The sequence below is a fragment of the Dendrobates tinctorius genome, unplaced genomic scaffold, assembly GCF_039654945.1.
Source record: "Dendrobates tinctorius isolate UK_male_01 unplaced genomic scaffold, ASM3965494v1 ptg000138l, whole genome shotgun sequence".
Lineage (NCBI taxonomy): Eukaryota > Metazoa > Chordata > Amphibia > Anura > Dendrobatidae > Dendrobates > Dendrobates tinctorius.
The window spans coordinates 7,895,661-7,910,341 of NW_027361806.1; the positions used below are offsets into that span (position 1 = coordinate 7,895,661).

Consider the following 14,681-nt stretch of genomic DNA (forward strand, 5'->3'; position numbering starts at 1 on the left):
AATGTGGTACCAATATTCAAAAAGGGGTGTAAAAGGGAACCTGGAAACTATAGGCCGGTAAGCTTAACATCTGTTGTGGGTAAAATTTTTGAAGGGTTTCTAAGGGATACCATTATGGAATATCTCAATGTTAATAAATGTTTAACTCCATATCAACATGGATTTATGATGGATCGCTCCTGCCAAACTAACCTGATCAGCTTCTATGAGGATGTAAGCTCTCAAATGGACCAAGGAGAATCATTGGATGTCATTTGTCTCAACTTCTCTAAAGCATTTGACACTGTCCCACATAAAAGATTGGTAAGTAAGATGAGAAATCTTGGGCTAGGGGAAAATGTATGTAGATGGGTAGGTAGCTGGCTTAGTGATAGAAAACAAAGAGTGGTTATTAATGGGGCATACTCAGATTGGGCCAGGGTTACTAGTGGGGTACCACAGGGTTCTGTATTGGGCCCCCTACTATTTAATATATTTATTAATGATCTAGTGGATGGCTTACACAGTAAAATATCAGTATTTGCAGATGATACAAAACTATATAAGGTCGTTAACACAAAGGAGGACAGTTTGCAACTACAGACAGATTTGAGTAAATTGGAGAATTGGGCTGAAAAATGGCAAATGAGGTTTAACACAGATAAGTGTAAGGTTATGCACATGGGAAGGAGAAACAGATGCTACAATTACTTACTAAATGGGAAACTGCTGGGGAAATCAGACATGGAAAAAGACTTAGGCATCTTAGTCAATAAGAAGCTAAATTGGAGTGCCCAGTGTCAGGCAGCTGCCACCAAAGCAAATAGGGTCATGGGATGCATTAGAAGAGGTCTGGGGACACGAAATGAAAACAATTCTCCCTCTGTACAAATCACTCTTCAGACCACACTTGGAGAATTGTGTGCAATTTTGGACGCCGGTGCTCAAGAAAGACATCACTGAACTTGAAAGGGTTCAAAGGTGGGCTACTAAAATGATAAATGGAGTTGGTTCACTACAATACCCAGAAAGGTTATCAAAATTAGGTCTATTTACTCTAGAAAAGAGAAGACTTAGGGGAGACTTAATATATATGTACAAGTATATCAGAGGGCAATACAGAGATCTCTCCAATGAACTGTTTGTACCAAGGACTGTGACAAGAACAAGGGGGCATTCTCTTCATTTGGAGGAAAGACAATTTCTGCACCAGCATAGAAGAGGGTTCTTCACGGTAAGAGCAGTGAGGCTCTGGAATTCTCTTCCTGAGGAAGTGGTGATGGCCAACTCACTGAATGAATTTAAGAAAGGAATGGAGGCTTTTCTTGTGAGTAACAGTATAGAAGGTTACGAATAACAGAATATTATAGGTAGATGGTTGACCCAGCTTAGGGGAAGGAATTTTTTTCCCTATGGAGAAAATTGGCTTCTACTCTGTGGGTTTTTTGCCTTCCCCAGGATCAACAATGCAGAACAGCTGCACTAAAAATAGGCTGAACTAGATGGACATAAGGTCTTCCTTCAGCCTTCAAAACTATGTTACTATGTTACTATGACGGGGCTGCATTATACCCTGTGAGGGGGGCTGCATCATATCCTATGAAGGCGGCTGCATTATATTTTGTAGGGGGCTGCATTATTTTCTGTGTGTGGGTGGAGTATACCCTATGAGGGGGGCTGCATTATACCCATTTAAAGCGCCACTCCAGCGCTGAAATAACAAAAACGCTGGAGTGGTGCTTTTAGGCTATGTGCACACGTTGCGTATTTGCTTGCAGAAATTTCTGCAAGGTTTCTGCATCTTTTGGCATAAAAACGCAGCAGAAAATACGCGTGTTTTTTATGCAGTTTTGATACGTTTTTGATGCGTTTTTTCATGCATTTTTCATAAGTTTTTGTAAATCCATACAGCTAAATAAATATATATTAAAAAAAAGAATTGTGATGTCATTTCATTGTTCAACCTCTTCTTTTTCATTCTCCATTGAAGATCATAATGTCATTACATACCATGTTCAAATTTATAATGTTTACTACACACAAAACAAATCTAAGTAAAGCGCTGCGGAATATGTTGGGGCTATATAAAGAAAGATTATTATCATAAGTGAATATATATGTATGTATGTATGTATGTGTATATATATATATACACACATACACAATATATACAGTACGTAATACCAAGCCTGCAGTTTAGTAATGAACAGGTGTCAGCCAGATACCCTAATTACTAACATGGTACATAAAGGGATAAAGACACAAACCCACACACACACACACATATACACACACACACACACACACACACACAGTGATCAGCCTATGTAGGAACATTAACATAATTAACCTACATATGCTGTAACAAAACAGCAACTGTCAGATATCTGTGTGAAACGCAATATCTGTTTATTTAAAAAAAATTAAATAAAAAATATTGTGCGGATTTTCATAACCCGCAGAGGAAAAGCCGATGGATGAGGGCTAATGTTAATATTCTGGGAAGGAACCCATAAACAATAAAGGTGCCCAGGCTATTAATATCAGCTCACAGCTGTTTGCTTAGCCTTTACTCGCTAGTTTACAGGGGAACCCCAGAAAAAAATTGACATGGGGTCCCCCTATAAAATGGAACCAACAAAGGCTAGGCAGACAGCTGCGGGCTGATATTAATAGCCTGGGAAGGGGCCATGGATATTGGCCCCTCCCAAACTAAAGACATCAGCTCTCAGCTGCCCCAGAAAAGGCGCATCTTATAGATGCACCAATTCTGGCACTTAGCCTCGCTCTTCCCACTTGCCCTGTACCAGTGGCAAGTGGGGTTCATATTTGTGGGGTTGATGTCACCTTTGTATTGTCGGGTGACATCAAGCCCACAGGTTAGTATTGGAGATGCGTCTATAAGACACCTATCCATTACTATCCCATAGTGATATTGTATAAAAGCAGACATCCAGAATAAAGTCCTTTACTTGAAATAATCACACAGACTCTTTTATTGAATCTTAATTTGCCATACTTACTGAACGCCTAATCCCCGATGCCCTCGTCTCCTGCAAACAATCAAAAAATAATAAACCAACATATGATATTATCCTGTCTGACATAGTCCATTTAATACCGAGTGTCCCATGGAGATGCCACCGGGCCGCCGGAGATACACTGACAGGAGGTAATCTCTTTCGCAGTGTATCACTGAGCCACCGTGTTCGAGAGTTCATCAGAGTTCATCAGCTGATCAGCTCCAGTGCTCTCACGGCACTACCTCTGTGTGAGAACTTTCTCGTACAGCGGTGCCATAAGTGAGAGCACCAGAGCTGATCCGCTGCTGAACTCCCGTGAACTCTCTCATGGCGGCTCAGTGATACACTGCATAAGCGATTACCTTCTGTCAGTGTATCGCCAGCAGCCAGGTGACATCTCTGTGGGACACTGTATTAAATGGACTAAGGGGGACAGGGAGTATATGATGGTTTATTACTTTTGATTGCTTGCAGGAGACATGGGCGTCAGGGATTAGGTGTTGTCGAGTATGTATTTTGTATGTGAATATGTATGTAATTATGTAAATGTTTTGATTTTTTTTACAACTGAACAGAAGTGGCAGATGATGAAACTATTCTCCCATCATCTGCTCATGCTGTCTATGTATATGTGACAGCAGACATTGCCGGATGGGAGTCGTAGTCTCATCAGACAACATCTACTGTAAGTACAATCACTTTGGGCTGTTGGTCTCATGGGTGCAGAGACCCGCAGACAGACACACACACACACCAGGAGACACCCTCAGACAGACACACACACACACACACCAGGAGACACCCGCAGACAGACACACATATTTTCGGCCCACACATATTTTCGGCAAACACACTCTTCCTCCTTCTGACATCATTTCCTTTGACAATTCTGCAGCGTTTTTGGCAACAAATCTGCAGAAAATACACAAACCTTTTTACACCTGCGCTTTTGCAGCAGATTTGATTGACTCAATTGAAGTCAATGAGTCAAAAACGCTGCAGAAATGCAAAAAGAATTGACATGCTGTAGAAAATAAAACACTGCAAATACGGACGGAAATTTACGGATCATGTGCACAACACTTAAGGATTGTCATTGCATTACCTTGCATAAGTATTCCATTGCGGTTTTTGGACCATTTAGGCTGGTTTCACATTTGCGTTTTTTAGCGCTGGAAAAAAACGCACACCTGCGCATGCGTTTTTTCCCTATATTTAACATGGGTGCGCATACCTGCGCGCTGGTAAGCGCATGTATGCGATTTTCATGCGCTGCGTTTTTTTGGGGTGTGCGTTGGGATTTTCCAGACGCAGCATGTTGCATTTTTTGGCCCTGCAAAAAAGCGCATGCGCACATATGCGCACGTTTTGCGCTAAAAATGGCCATTATAGCCTATGGATGCGCATATGTGCGCACTGGCATGCTCATGTATGCGTTTTTTTGCATATGCGTTTTTTTTTTAAACCATGGAATTTAGGGGTTTGGGTTAGAGTTAGGGTTAGTTAAGGGGGTTTAGGGTTAGGGTTATGGTCAGGGTCAGGGTTAGGGTTGGGGTTTGGGTCAGGGTTAGGGTTAAGTATGGTTTTGTTAAGGATTAGGGTCATGGTTAGGGTCAGGATTAGGGTTAAGTATGGTTTTGTTAAGGGTTAGGGTCAGGGTTAGGGTTAGGGTTAGGGTTAGGGTCAGGGTTAGGGTTAGGGTTAGGGTCAGGGTCAGGGTTAGGGTCAGGATTAGGGTTAAGTATGGTTTTGTTAAGGATTAGGGTCATGGTTAGGGTCAGGATTAGGGTTAAGTATGGTTTTGTTAAGGGTTAGGGTCAGGGTTAGGGTTAGGGTTAGGGTTATTATCAGGGTTAGGGTTAGGGTCAGGGTCAGGGTTAGGGTCAGGATTAGGGTTAAGTATGGTTTTGTTAAGGATTAGGGTCAGGGTTAGGGTCAGGATTAGGGTTAGTATGGTTTTGTTAAGGGTTAGGGTCAGGGTTAGGGTTAGGGTTAGGGTTAGGGTCAGGGTTAGGGTCAGGATTAGGGTTAAGTATGGTTTGGTTAAGGGTTAGGGTCAGGGTTAGGGTTAGGGTTAGGGTCAGGGTTAGGGTTAAGTATGGTTTTGTTAAGGGTTAGGGTTAGGGTTAGGGTCAGGGTTAGGGTTAGGGTTAGGGTTAGGGTCAGGGTTAGGGTTAGGGTTAGGGTTAGTTAGGGTTTAGGGTTTGGGTTAGGGTTAAGTATGATTTGGTTAAGGGTTAGGGTCAGGGTTAGGGTTAGGGTTAGGGTCAGGGTTAGGGTTAGGGTTAGGGTCAGGGTTAGGGTTAGTAAAGTCATGGTTTGGGTAGTGTGAGGGGCCACCTAAAAATGTTGGAAAAAAACGCAAACGCGGTAAAAACGCGCTAAAAACGCATACAAACGCATAAAAACGCTGCGTTTTTTTCATGCATGCTCATAAAAATGCTTGAAAAAAACGCAGCAGTTGTATGCTTATGTATGCGTTTTTTCAATGCGTTTTTTTGCGGGAAAAACGCGCTGCAAAAAAAAGCAAGTGTGAAACTAGCCTTACAAGCGTAAAAAAACGCTGTGAAAACGCATCAAAAACGCATCGTGTGCACATAGCCTTATAGTCTGCAGATATATGAAGCCGCAGCACACGCTCAACCCACAGCTCATTATAAATTCTGCATGTTGTGCTGTCGATAAAGAAAAGGGGACAAAGGACACCTACATTATTCATTATGGGGGTCACTACATTTTAATATTAACACCCAGTAATCTGTCTTATGGGCCGATGCACGTGGCTTTTACACCTTTGTTCTAATATTAAAAATTGTTCTATGAGTGACTCTCTTTATTTTCACTATATTCATGATGTAATTTGCACCTTTTTTGTTTTTCCTGGTTGTGTTTGTGTTTTTTTTCTTTCAGCATTATGGAGGTGGTTTTGGTCTAGATGTTTTATCCTTAGTCATCATTTTTTACTTTTCAAAATGTCACATTTTTTTGCGAAATTGTACCCCAGTACCCTACAAAATCTGTTAAATAATTTTGAACAGTTGGAGACTAACGTGCGACATTTTAAGACTCATTTTAGCTTGTGTGACATTTTACTCTGAAAAAGCGAAAGAAAAAAAAAGAAAAAAGAATCATCTTTGAATTTCCTTTAATTTATCAAATTTTGTGAGTCCATTTTGTTGAATTGTGGGCAAAATTGTAACAAATTCTTCACACGTATACTGTACATAATAAATATAATAAACACTTACATGAATTCTATGCTCGATATGTTCTTATAGAAGAAAAAAAATGTCTTTAAAAATCTCGGCACCTGTAGTGAGATGAAAGGAGAGAAGGATGAGAGCTCCAGTAATGGCAGTGGGAATACTCTCATCATCCTGTGTTGTAGCTTCTAGTCTGCTCTGCTGCGGTCTATACTCCTAGACATGACCGACACAGCAGATAATGGACATGTAACTACAGGAAGAGGAGATGGCACAAAACTTGTTGCAAGTCTATTACATCTGTTCATATCAATCGTAGATTACGTTATTATAACTGTCAAACAGGTGAAAATGCAAAACATCAGTGATATCACGGTGACTTTTAATGAATTTATTTCACCTCCCGTCTTTTACTGGTTTAGAAAAATATCACTATTCAGCCTCATTCAGACGTCTGTATAAACAGTCTGACTGTCTTCAGTGTTTTGTATCCAACTTTCATCAGTGTTTGGTCCGTGTGTCAGAGTTTTTACCGTCAAGGTTCATCAGTTATTTTCACATATGAAAAAAATAGATTACAAAGCTTCTCTTATATAACTATATTAATCCTGGGCAGCCCATGGACAGCTCACACCGATGCCATCCAAGTGCTGTCCGTGATTTTCACTGACCAAAGATTCTATGGGTAATTTTGATCTGTAACTCAATCAACAATGGACATGTCCCAGGGATTTCTGTGAGAACACAAAGTGCACAAAAAACGCAAACATGTGAATAGCACCACAGACTTTTTTTTTTAAATCAAAACTATTTTTATTATGCCAATCACAATGTCCCAGCAATACATATTACATTCTTATGTTACATAACACTGTAAATCCATCCATTTTTAAGACATTGTTATAATCATACCGGTATTGTATCATGGTATAACCTTAACATTTTATTGTAAACCAATTAACAAAACTTTCCCTACCCCCCCAATTAAACTCTTCCCCACACCCCCCTCCCCTTGTCTGATATGTCTTCTTTTCCTATGTGTTTGTTTCTGCAATATTCACTTAGGCCAGGTTCAGATTGCATTATGCAGGCTGTTCAACGCATAGCGTTGATGGGCTGCGTTAACGGTAACGCATTCGCGTTATGCTATACCCACTAGCGCAGATGAATCATCAGCGCTAGTGGTGACGGAGCCTCAGACGCTGCAGGCTGCGTCCGAGGCTACGTCACTGAATGACGGCACATCGCGAACCTTGGGGAGGGTCAATTTAATGAAATAGACTCATAAAATGTTGATTTGTGGTCAATTTTACCAACATATTTTTGATAACCACCCCAAGTTTGGGCCTCAATCACTAGGAGGCCTTTTGTCTGTCATATGGGTTTATATGCGGTATAAAGGGCTGATATTGGTAATATTCTGTATTGTCAAGCTGTAATTCACCAGTTGTTCTTTTGACGACTTACTATTTAGAGGAGATTTTATACTGAGGAATATAACCGCCATGCATAGAGGTGGGATGGATGTAAAAACTTACGACCTCTGAATGAACCGTATGACTAACTAAAAGTGTCATGCCAAGATATACTTGGAAATCTGTGTGCTGCCTCTGGATGATACATATGGGGGCGCCCCTGAGAGTGTCATGCATGTGTGTGATGATGGGTGATTAACAAATCATTTACTACATTTTTTATATGTGGTTTTTATTATCACGTAGCCAAACAGATAAGTTGTTACCTTTGAACTCTCCCCGCATGTAAAATATTGTAATATTCTATATATAGTGCCTCTTAGTGATCAGGGCTATAGCACATTAGTATCTGCACAATATACCCTCTTGGGTTTTTTAGGTATGCACACTGACTTAAAATGGTATTTTCATAAAAGCGGACTACTAATACTGTGATTGGGGTCATAGAATCATAGAATCGTAGAGTTGGAAGGGACCTCCTGGGCCATCTGGTCCAACCCCCTGCTTAAAGCAGGATTCGCTAAATCATCCCAGTCAGATGTCTGTCCAGCCTCTGTTTGAAGACTTCCATTGAAGGAGAACTCACCACTTCTCGTGGCAGCTTGTTCCACTCATTGATCACTCTAACTGTAAAAAAGTTTTTTCTAATATCTAATCTGTGTCTCCTCTGGGTCAATATGTGCTTTGCACATTGAGATTAATGGGACATTATATCATGTAGTGCCTTGGCGCTTCCATAAATCCACTGCTATTCTATTCTGACAGCTGCGCAGTAGTACATGCTGGTTTAGCCTTATCTGCGCCTGCGCTTTGATTCTAAATGACAAGTATACAAACACCTTGATGGAGGCCAATATGCCTAATACATTCATTCTTCAGATTATATAATTCATATGCCCTTCTATATCCTACTCTAACATAAATGTATTAAATATCACATCTCCAACAGGAGCCTCTGAAACAACCCATGTACATTTGATCTATTTTCCCCATTGTTCACCAAATTTCATAACAGCACCTCTCTTAATATATATCTTTTTCTCCATTAGAATGGTGTTATTCAAGTCTCTAATTATCTGTTCAGGCGGACTGCATGAGAGCCATTGCTTGGCAATACACTTTCTTGTATGATACAAAATTTTGCCTATTCCCAATTGAATGGATGCATTAATACCACAATCCCCCAGATATCCTAGGATACACGTTTTTGGTTTCATGTCCAAATGTAAATTAAACACCTCTCCAACCAATTTATCCACATCCTCCCATAGCCCTCCAAGCTTGGGGCATGACCAAAACATATGTAATAGGTCAGCTTCTTCTCTACTACATCTCGGGCATTCATCATCTTTGGTGTCCTATAAGCCCTATGAATAAGGAACAACTGGGATCTTCTCTGCGCTGTGTTTATTGGCAATTTACCTGTAGCTTCCAATATGTCCTCCTACTCTTCAGACTGTATCTGTCCCACCTCCCCTTCCCACCGGGACTTAGTGAGTACCATAGGGTCTCCCAAAATTGTACTCAATACAGATTGATATATTAAAGAAATCAATCCTTTCGTCCTTTTGGCTTTGACAACATGGTCCAGTAACCCGTTAGTGGATATTCTAATCGGTGTTATATTTTCCTGGGCCCTCAAGGCATGCTGCAATTGTAAATACTTATAGAATTCTGAATTTTTTTTATCTGATAAGTTTGTTTTAAATGGTCAAAGGAACATTCCATCTATATACACCTGATGCAAATATTTCAACCCTTGATTTTTCCACCCCCCCAAATCCCTCCAAATGGTATCATTCTCTCAAGTGTATGTTATTCCATAGATGGGTGTAGTGAGAATAAGTTCCCATTTCCCATAATTTTTTGCAAGTCTACCATATCTTATGAATAACGAACAACGTTGGGGCACTACGGAACCTGTCCCTAAAGACATCTGAGCACCACAGACTTTAATAAGTACGTGTTTTATCTTTGAAAATCACGGATGGAGCATTACGAGATTCATGGATGTGATTAAACTAGAAGAAAATCCCAACAGAGGACAGGGTCAGATGTAAGATTATAACCTGCCGTATATCTGCCTGGTATAACAACAACGCCCTATGAAATATATATGGACAACATTCTAACAATGTGATCAGGGAAAAGATTATGGAAATGAATTCATTGTTACTTACTTTGTCTCGTATTTCAGTGGACTGCCTGTTATAGTCTTCAGATGATGTGTTCCGGAGACTGACCGTATATGATTTGCTTGTAATCCTGAATTGCAATGGACATACGTTTTTAGCAGTTGTGGTTGTCTGTGGCAGAATAGTTGTTGTAGGCTTAGTACTGGTGAGAGGCTGCCTGGTAATTGGAGGCTCAGTACTGTTGTGCAGCTGTGTGGTAGTTGGAAGCTCGGTGCTGATGGGAGGCTGTGTGGTAGTTGGAGGCTCAGTGCTGGTGGGAGACTGTGAGGTATTTGGAGGCTCACTGCTAGTGGGAGGCCATGTGGTAATTGAAGGCCATGTGGCAGTGGGAGACTGTGTGGTAGACAGCCGTGCGGTAATGGGAGGCCGTGTAATAGTGGGAGGCCGTGTGGTAGTGAGAAGCCATGTGATAGTGTGAAACCGTGTAGAAGTTGAAGGCGAAGTGGGAGATAGAGGCTGTGTGGTAGTTGAAGGCTGTATGGTGGTTGGAGGCTGTGTGATACTTGGAGGTGCTGTGATAGTGGGAGGCTGTGTGGTGGTGGGAGGATGTGTGGTAGTGGGAAGCTGTGTGGTACTTGGAGCCTCAGTGCTGGTGGGAGGTTCTGTGGTAGTTGGAGGCTCAGTGCTGGTAGGAGGCTGTGTGGTAGTTAAAGGCTGTGTGGTAGTTTGAGGCTCAGTGGTGGTTGGAAGCTGTGTGGTAGTTGGAGGCTCAGTGCTCATGGGAGGCTGTGTGGTAGTTGGAGGCTCTGTGGTAGAGGGAGCCTCAGTGCTGCTGGGAGGCTGTGTGGTACTTGGAGGCTCAGTGGAGGTTGGAGGCTGTGTGGTAGATGGAGGCTCAGTGGTAGTTGAAGGCTGTGTGGTAGTTGGAGGCTCAGTGGTGGTTGGATGTTGTGTGGTAGTTGGAGGTTCAGTGCTGGTGTGAGGCTGTGTGGTAGTTAGAGGCTCAGTGGTAGTTGGAGACTGAGTGCTGGTGGCAGGCTGTGTGGTAGTTGGAGGCTGTGTGGTAATAGGAGGTTCAGTGGTAATTGGAGGCTGTGTGGTAGATGGAGAGTGTGTGGTAGTGATAGGTTGAGTGGTAGTTGGAGGCTCAGCGGTAGTTGGAGGCTGTATGGTAGTCGGAGGCTGTGTGGTGGTTGGAGGTTCTGTTGTAGTTGGAGGCCCTGTGGTAGCAGGAGGCTCTGTTGTGGCTGGTGGTTCAGTGGTAGTTGGAGGCTGTGTGGTAGTTGTATGCTGTTTGGTAGTGGAAGGCTCCGTGCTGATGGGAGGCTGTGTGGTATTTGGAGGCTTTGTGGTAATGGGAAGCTCTGTGGTAGTTGGAGGCTCTGTGGTAGTGGAAGACTCTGTGGTAGTGGGAGGCTCAGTGCTGGTGGGAGGCTGAGTTGTAGTTGGAGGCTCTTTCGTAGTGGGAGGCTCAGTGCTGGTGGGAGGCTGTGTGGTAGTTGGAGGCTCAGTGCTGGTCATAGGCTGTGTGATAGTTGGAGGCACAGTGCTGGTGGGAGGCAGTGTGGTAGTTGGAGGCTAAGTGCTGGAGGGAAGCTGTGTGGTAGTTGGAGGCTCTAAGGTAGTGGGAGGCTTAGTGCTGGTGGGAGGCTCTGTGGTAGTTGGAGGCTCAGTGCTGGTGGGAGGCTGAGTGGTTGTTGGAGGCTTTGTGGTAGTGGGAGGCTCTGTGGTCGTGGGAGGCTCATTGCTGGTGGGAGGCTGAGTGGTAGTTGTAGGCTCTTTCATAGTGGAAGGCTCAGTGCTATTGGGAGTCTGTGTGGTAATTGGAGGCTCAGTGCTGTTGGGAGTCTGTGTGGTAGTTGAAGGCTCAGTGCTGATGGGAGGCCGTGTGGTAGTTAGATGCTCAGTGGCAGTTGGAGGCTGTGTGGTAGTTGGAGGCTCATTGGTTGTTGGAGGCTCAGTGGTAGTTGGAGGCTGTGTGGTAGTGGGAGGTTGTGTGGTAGTGGGAGGTTGTGTGGTAGTGGAAGGCTGTGTGGTAGTTGGAAGCTCAGGGGTAGTTGGACGCTCAGTAGTGGTGGGAGGCTGTGCTGTAGTTGGAGCCTTTGTGGTAGTTGAAGCCTGTGTGGTATGGGAAGCTGAGTGGTAGTTAGAGGCTCAGTGGTAGTGGGAGGCTCTGTGGTAGTGGGACGTTCAGTGCTGGTGGGAGGCTGTGTGGTAGTTGGAGGCTCAGTGCTGGTGGGAGGCTGTGTGGTAGTTGGAGGCTGTGTGATAGTTGGAGGCCCAGTGCTGGTGGGTAGTTTTGAGGTAGATGGAGGCTCTGTGGTAGAGGGAGCCTCAGTGCTGCTGGGAGGCTCAGTGGTGGTGGTAGGGTTTGTGGTAGTTGGAAGCTCAGTGGTAGTGGGAGGCTGTGTGGTAGTTAGAGGCTCTGTGGTAGTTGGAGGCTGAATGGTTGTTGGAGGCTGTGTGGTAGTGGGAGGCTCTGTGGTAGTTGGAGGCTCTGTGGTAGTGGGAGGCTCTGTGGTAGTGGGAGGCTCTGTGGTAGTGGGAAGCTCAGTGCTGGTGGGAGGCTGAGTGGTAGTTGGAGGATCAGTGCTGGTAGGAGGCTGAGTTGTAGTTGGAGGCTCTTTCGTAGTGGGAGGCTCAGTGATGGTGGGAGGAAGTGAGGTAGTTGGAGGCTCAGTGCTGGAGGGAAGCTGTGTGGTAGTTGGAGGCTCTAAGGTAGTGGGAGACTTACTGCTGGTGGGAGGCTCAGTGCTGGTGGGAGGCTTAGTGCTGGTGGGAGGCTCTGTGCTGGTGGGAGGCTGAGTGGTAGTGGAAGGCTTTGTGGGAGGCTTTGTGGTAGTGGGAGGCTCTGTGTTAGTGGGAGGCTCAGTGCTGGTGGGAGGCTGTGTGGTAGTTGGAGACTCTGTGGTAGTGGGAGGCTCTGTGGTAGTGGGAGGCTCAGTGCTGGTTGGAGGCTGTGTGGTAGTTGGAGGCTCAGTGCTGGTGGGAGGTTGTGTGGTGGTTGGAGGCTGTGTGGTAGTTGGAGGCTCAGTGGTTGTTGGAGGCTCAGTGGTAGTTGGAGGCTGTGTGGTAGTGGGAGGTTGTGTGGTAGTTGGAGCCTGTGTGGTAGTAGGAGGCTGTTTGGCAGTTGGAAGTTCAGGGGTAGTTGGACGCTCAGTAGTGGTGGGAGGCTGTGCTGTAGTTGGAGCCTTTGTGGTAGTTGAAGCCTGTGTGGTAGTGGGAAGCTGAGTGGTAGTTGGAGGCTCAGTGCTGGTGGGTGGCTGTGTGGTAGTTCGAGGCTCAGTGCTGGTGGGAGGTTGTGTGGTAGTTGGAGGCTGTGTGATAGTTGGAGGCACAGCGCTGGTGGGTCGTTTTGTGGTAGTTGGAGGCTCAGTGCTGGTGGGAAGCTGAGTGGTAGTTGGAGGCTGTGTGGTAGTGGGAGCCTCAGTGCTGCTGGAAGGCTGTGTGGTACTTGGAGGCTCAGTGGTGGTTGGAGGCTGTGTGGTACTTGGAGGCTCAGTGGTAGTTAGCGGCTCAGTGGAAGTTGGAGGCTCTGTGGTAGTTGGAGGCTCAGTGCTGGTGGGAGGCTGTGTGATAGTTGGGGGCACAGTGCTGGTGGGAGGCTGTGTGGCAGTTTGAGGCTCAGTGCTGGTGGGAGACTGTGTGGTAGTTGAAGGCTCAGTGCTGGTGGGAGGTCGTGAGGTTGTTGGAGTTTCTGTGGTAGTGGGAGGCTCTGTGGGAGTTGGAGCCTGTGTGGTAGTGGGAGGCTCAGTGCTGGTGGAAAGCTGTGTGGTAGTTGGCTGCTCATTGGTGGTGGGAGGCTGTGTGGTGGTTGGAGGCTCAGTTGCAGTTGGAGGCTGTGTGATAGTTGGAGGCTCAGTGGTAGTAGGAGGATGTGTGGTGGTTGGAGGCTGTGTAGTAGTTGGAGGCTCCATGGTAGTTGGAGGCTCAGTGCTGGTGGAATGTTGTGTGGTGGTTGGAGGCTATGTAGTTGTTGGAGGCTCAGTTGTAGTTGGAGGCTCAGTGGTGGTGGGAGGCTTTGTGGTAGTTGGAACCTGTGTGGTAGTGGGAGGCTGTATGGTAGTTGGAGGCTCTGTGGTAGTTGGAGGCTCAGTGCTGGTGGGAGGCTGAGTGGTAGTAGGAGGCTCAAAGCTGGTGGGAGGCTGTGTGGCAGTAGGAGGCTTTGTGGTAATGGGAGGCTCACTGCTGGTGGGAGGCTGTGTGTTAGTTGGAGGCTCAATGCTGATGGGAGGCTGTGTGGTAGTTGGAGGCTCAGTGCTGGTCGGAGGCTGTGTGGTAGTTGGAGGCACAGTGCTGGTGGGACGCTGTGTGGTAGTTTGAGGCTCAGTGCTGTTGGGAGGCTGTGTGGTAGTGGGAGGCTTTGTGGTAGTAGGAGGATCTGTGGTAGTTGGAGTTTCAGTGCTGGTGAGAGGCTGTGTGGTAGTGGAAGGCTCTGTGCTGGTGGGAGTCTCTGTGGTAGTTGGAGGTTCTGTGGTGGTTGGAGGCTGCATTGTAGTTGGATGCTAAGTGGTAGTGGGAGGCATTGTGGTAGTAGGAGCCTGTGTGGTAGTTGGAGGCTCTGTGTTAGTTGGAGGCTCAGTGCTGGTGGGAGGCTGAGTGGTTGTTCGAGGCTGTGTGGTAGTGGGAGGCTCCGTGCTGGTGGGAGGCTGAGTGGTTGTTGGACGCTGTATGGTAGTTGGAGACTCAGTGGTGTTGGGAGGCTGTGTGGTAGTGGGAGGCTGTGTGGTAGTGGGAGGCTCAGTGGTAGTTGGAGGCTCTGTGGTAGTTGGAGGCTCAGTGCTTGTGGGAGGCTGAGTGGTTGTTGGAGGCTGTGTCGTAGTGGGAGGCTTCATGGTAGTTGGAGGCTCAGTGGTAGTTGGAGGC

At 45.5% G+C, this 14,681-nt stretch overlaps 1 protein-coding gene across 1 annotated transcript in view; it reads right to left on the reverse strand.

Annotated features, from left to right (window-relative positions):
* LOC141048872 (uncharacterized) overlaps positions 1-14,681 on the reverse strand; it is a 49,334-nt gene that overhangs the window by 12,831 nt on the left and 21,822 nt on the right. The window contains exon 6 of the mRNA XM_073544960.1: positions 11,215-11,393. Within this exon, the coding sequence (XP_073401061.1) occupies positions 11,215-11,393 (179 nt within the window). The remainder of the gene's footprint in view (positions 1-11,214; positions 11,394-14,681) is intronic.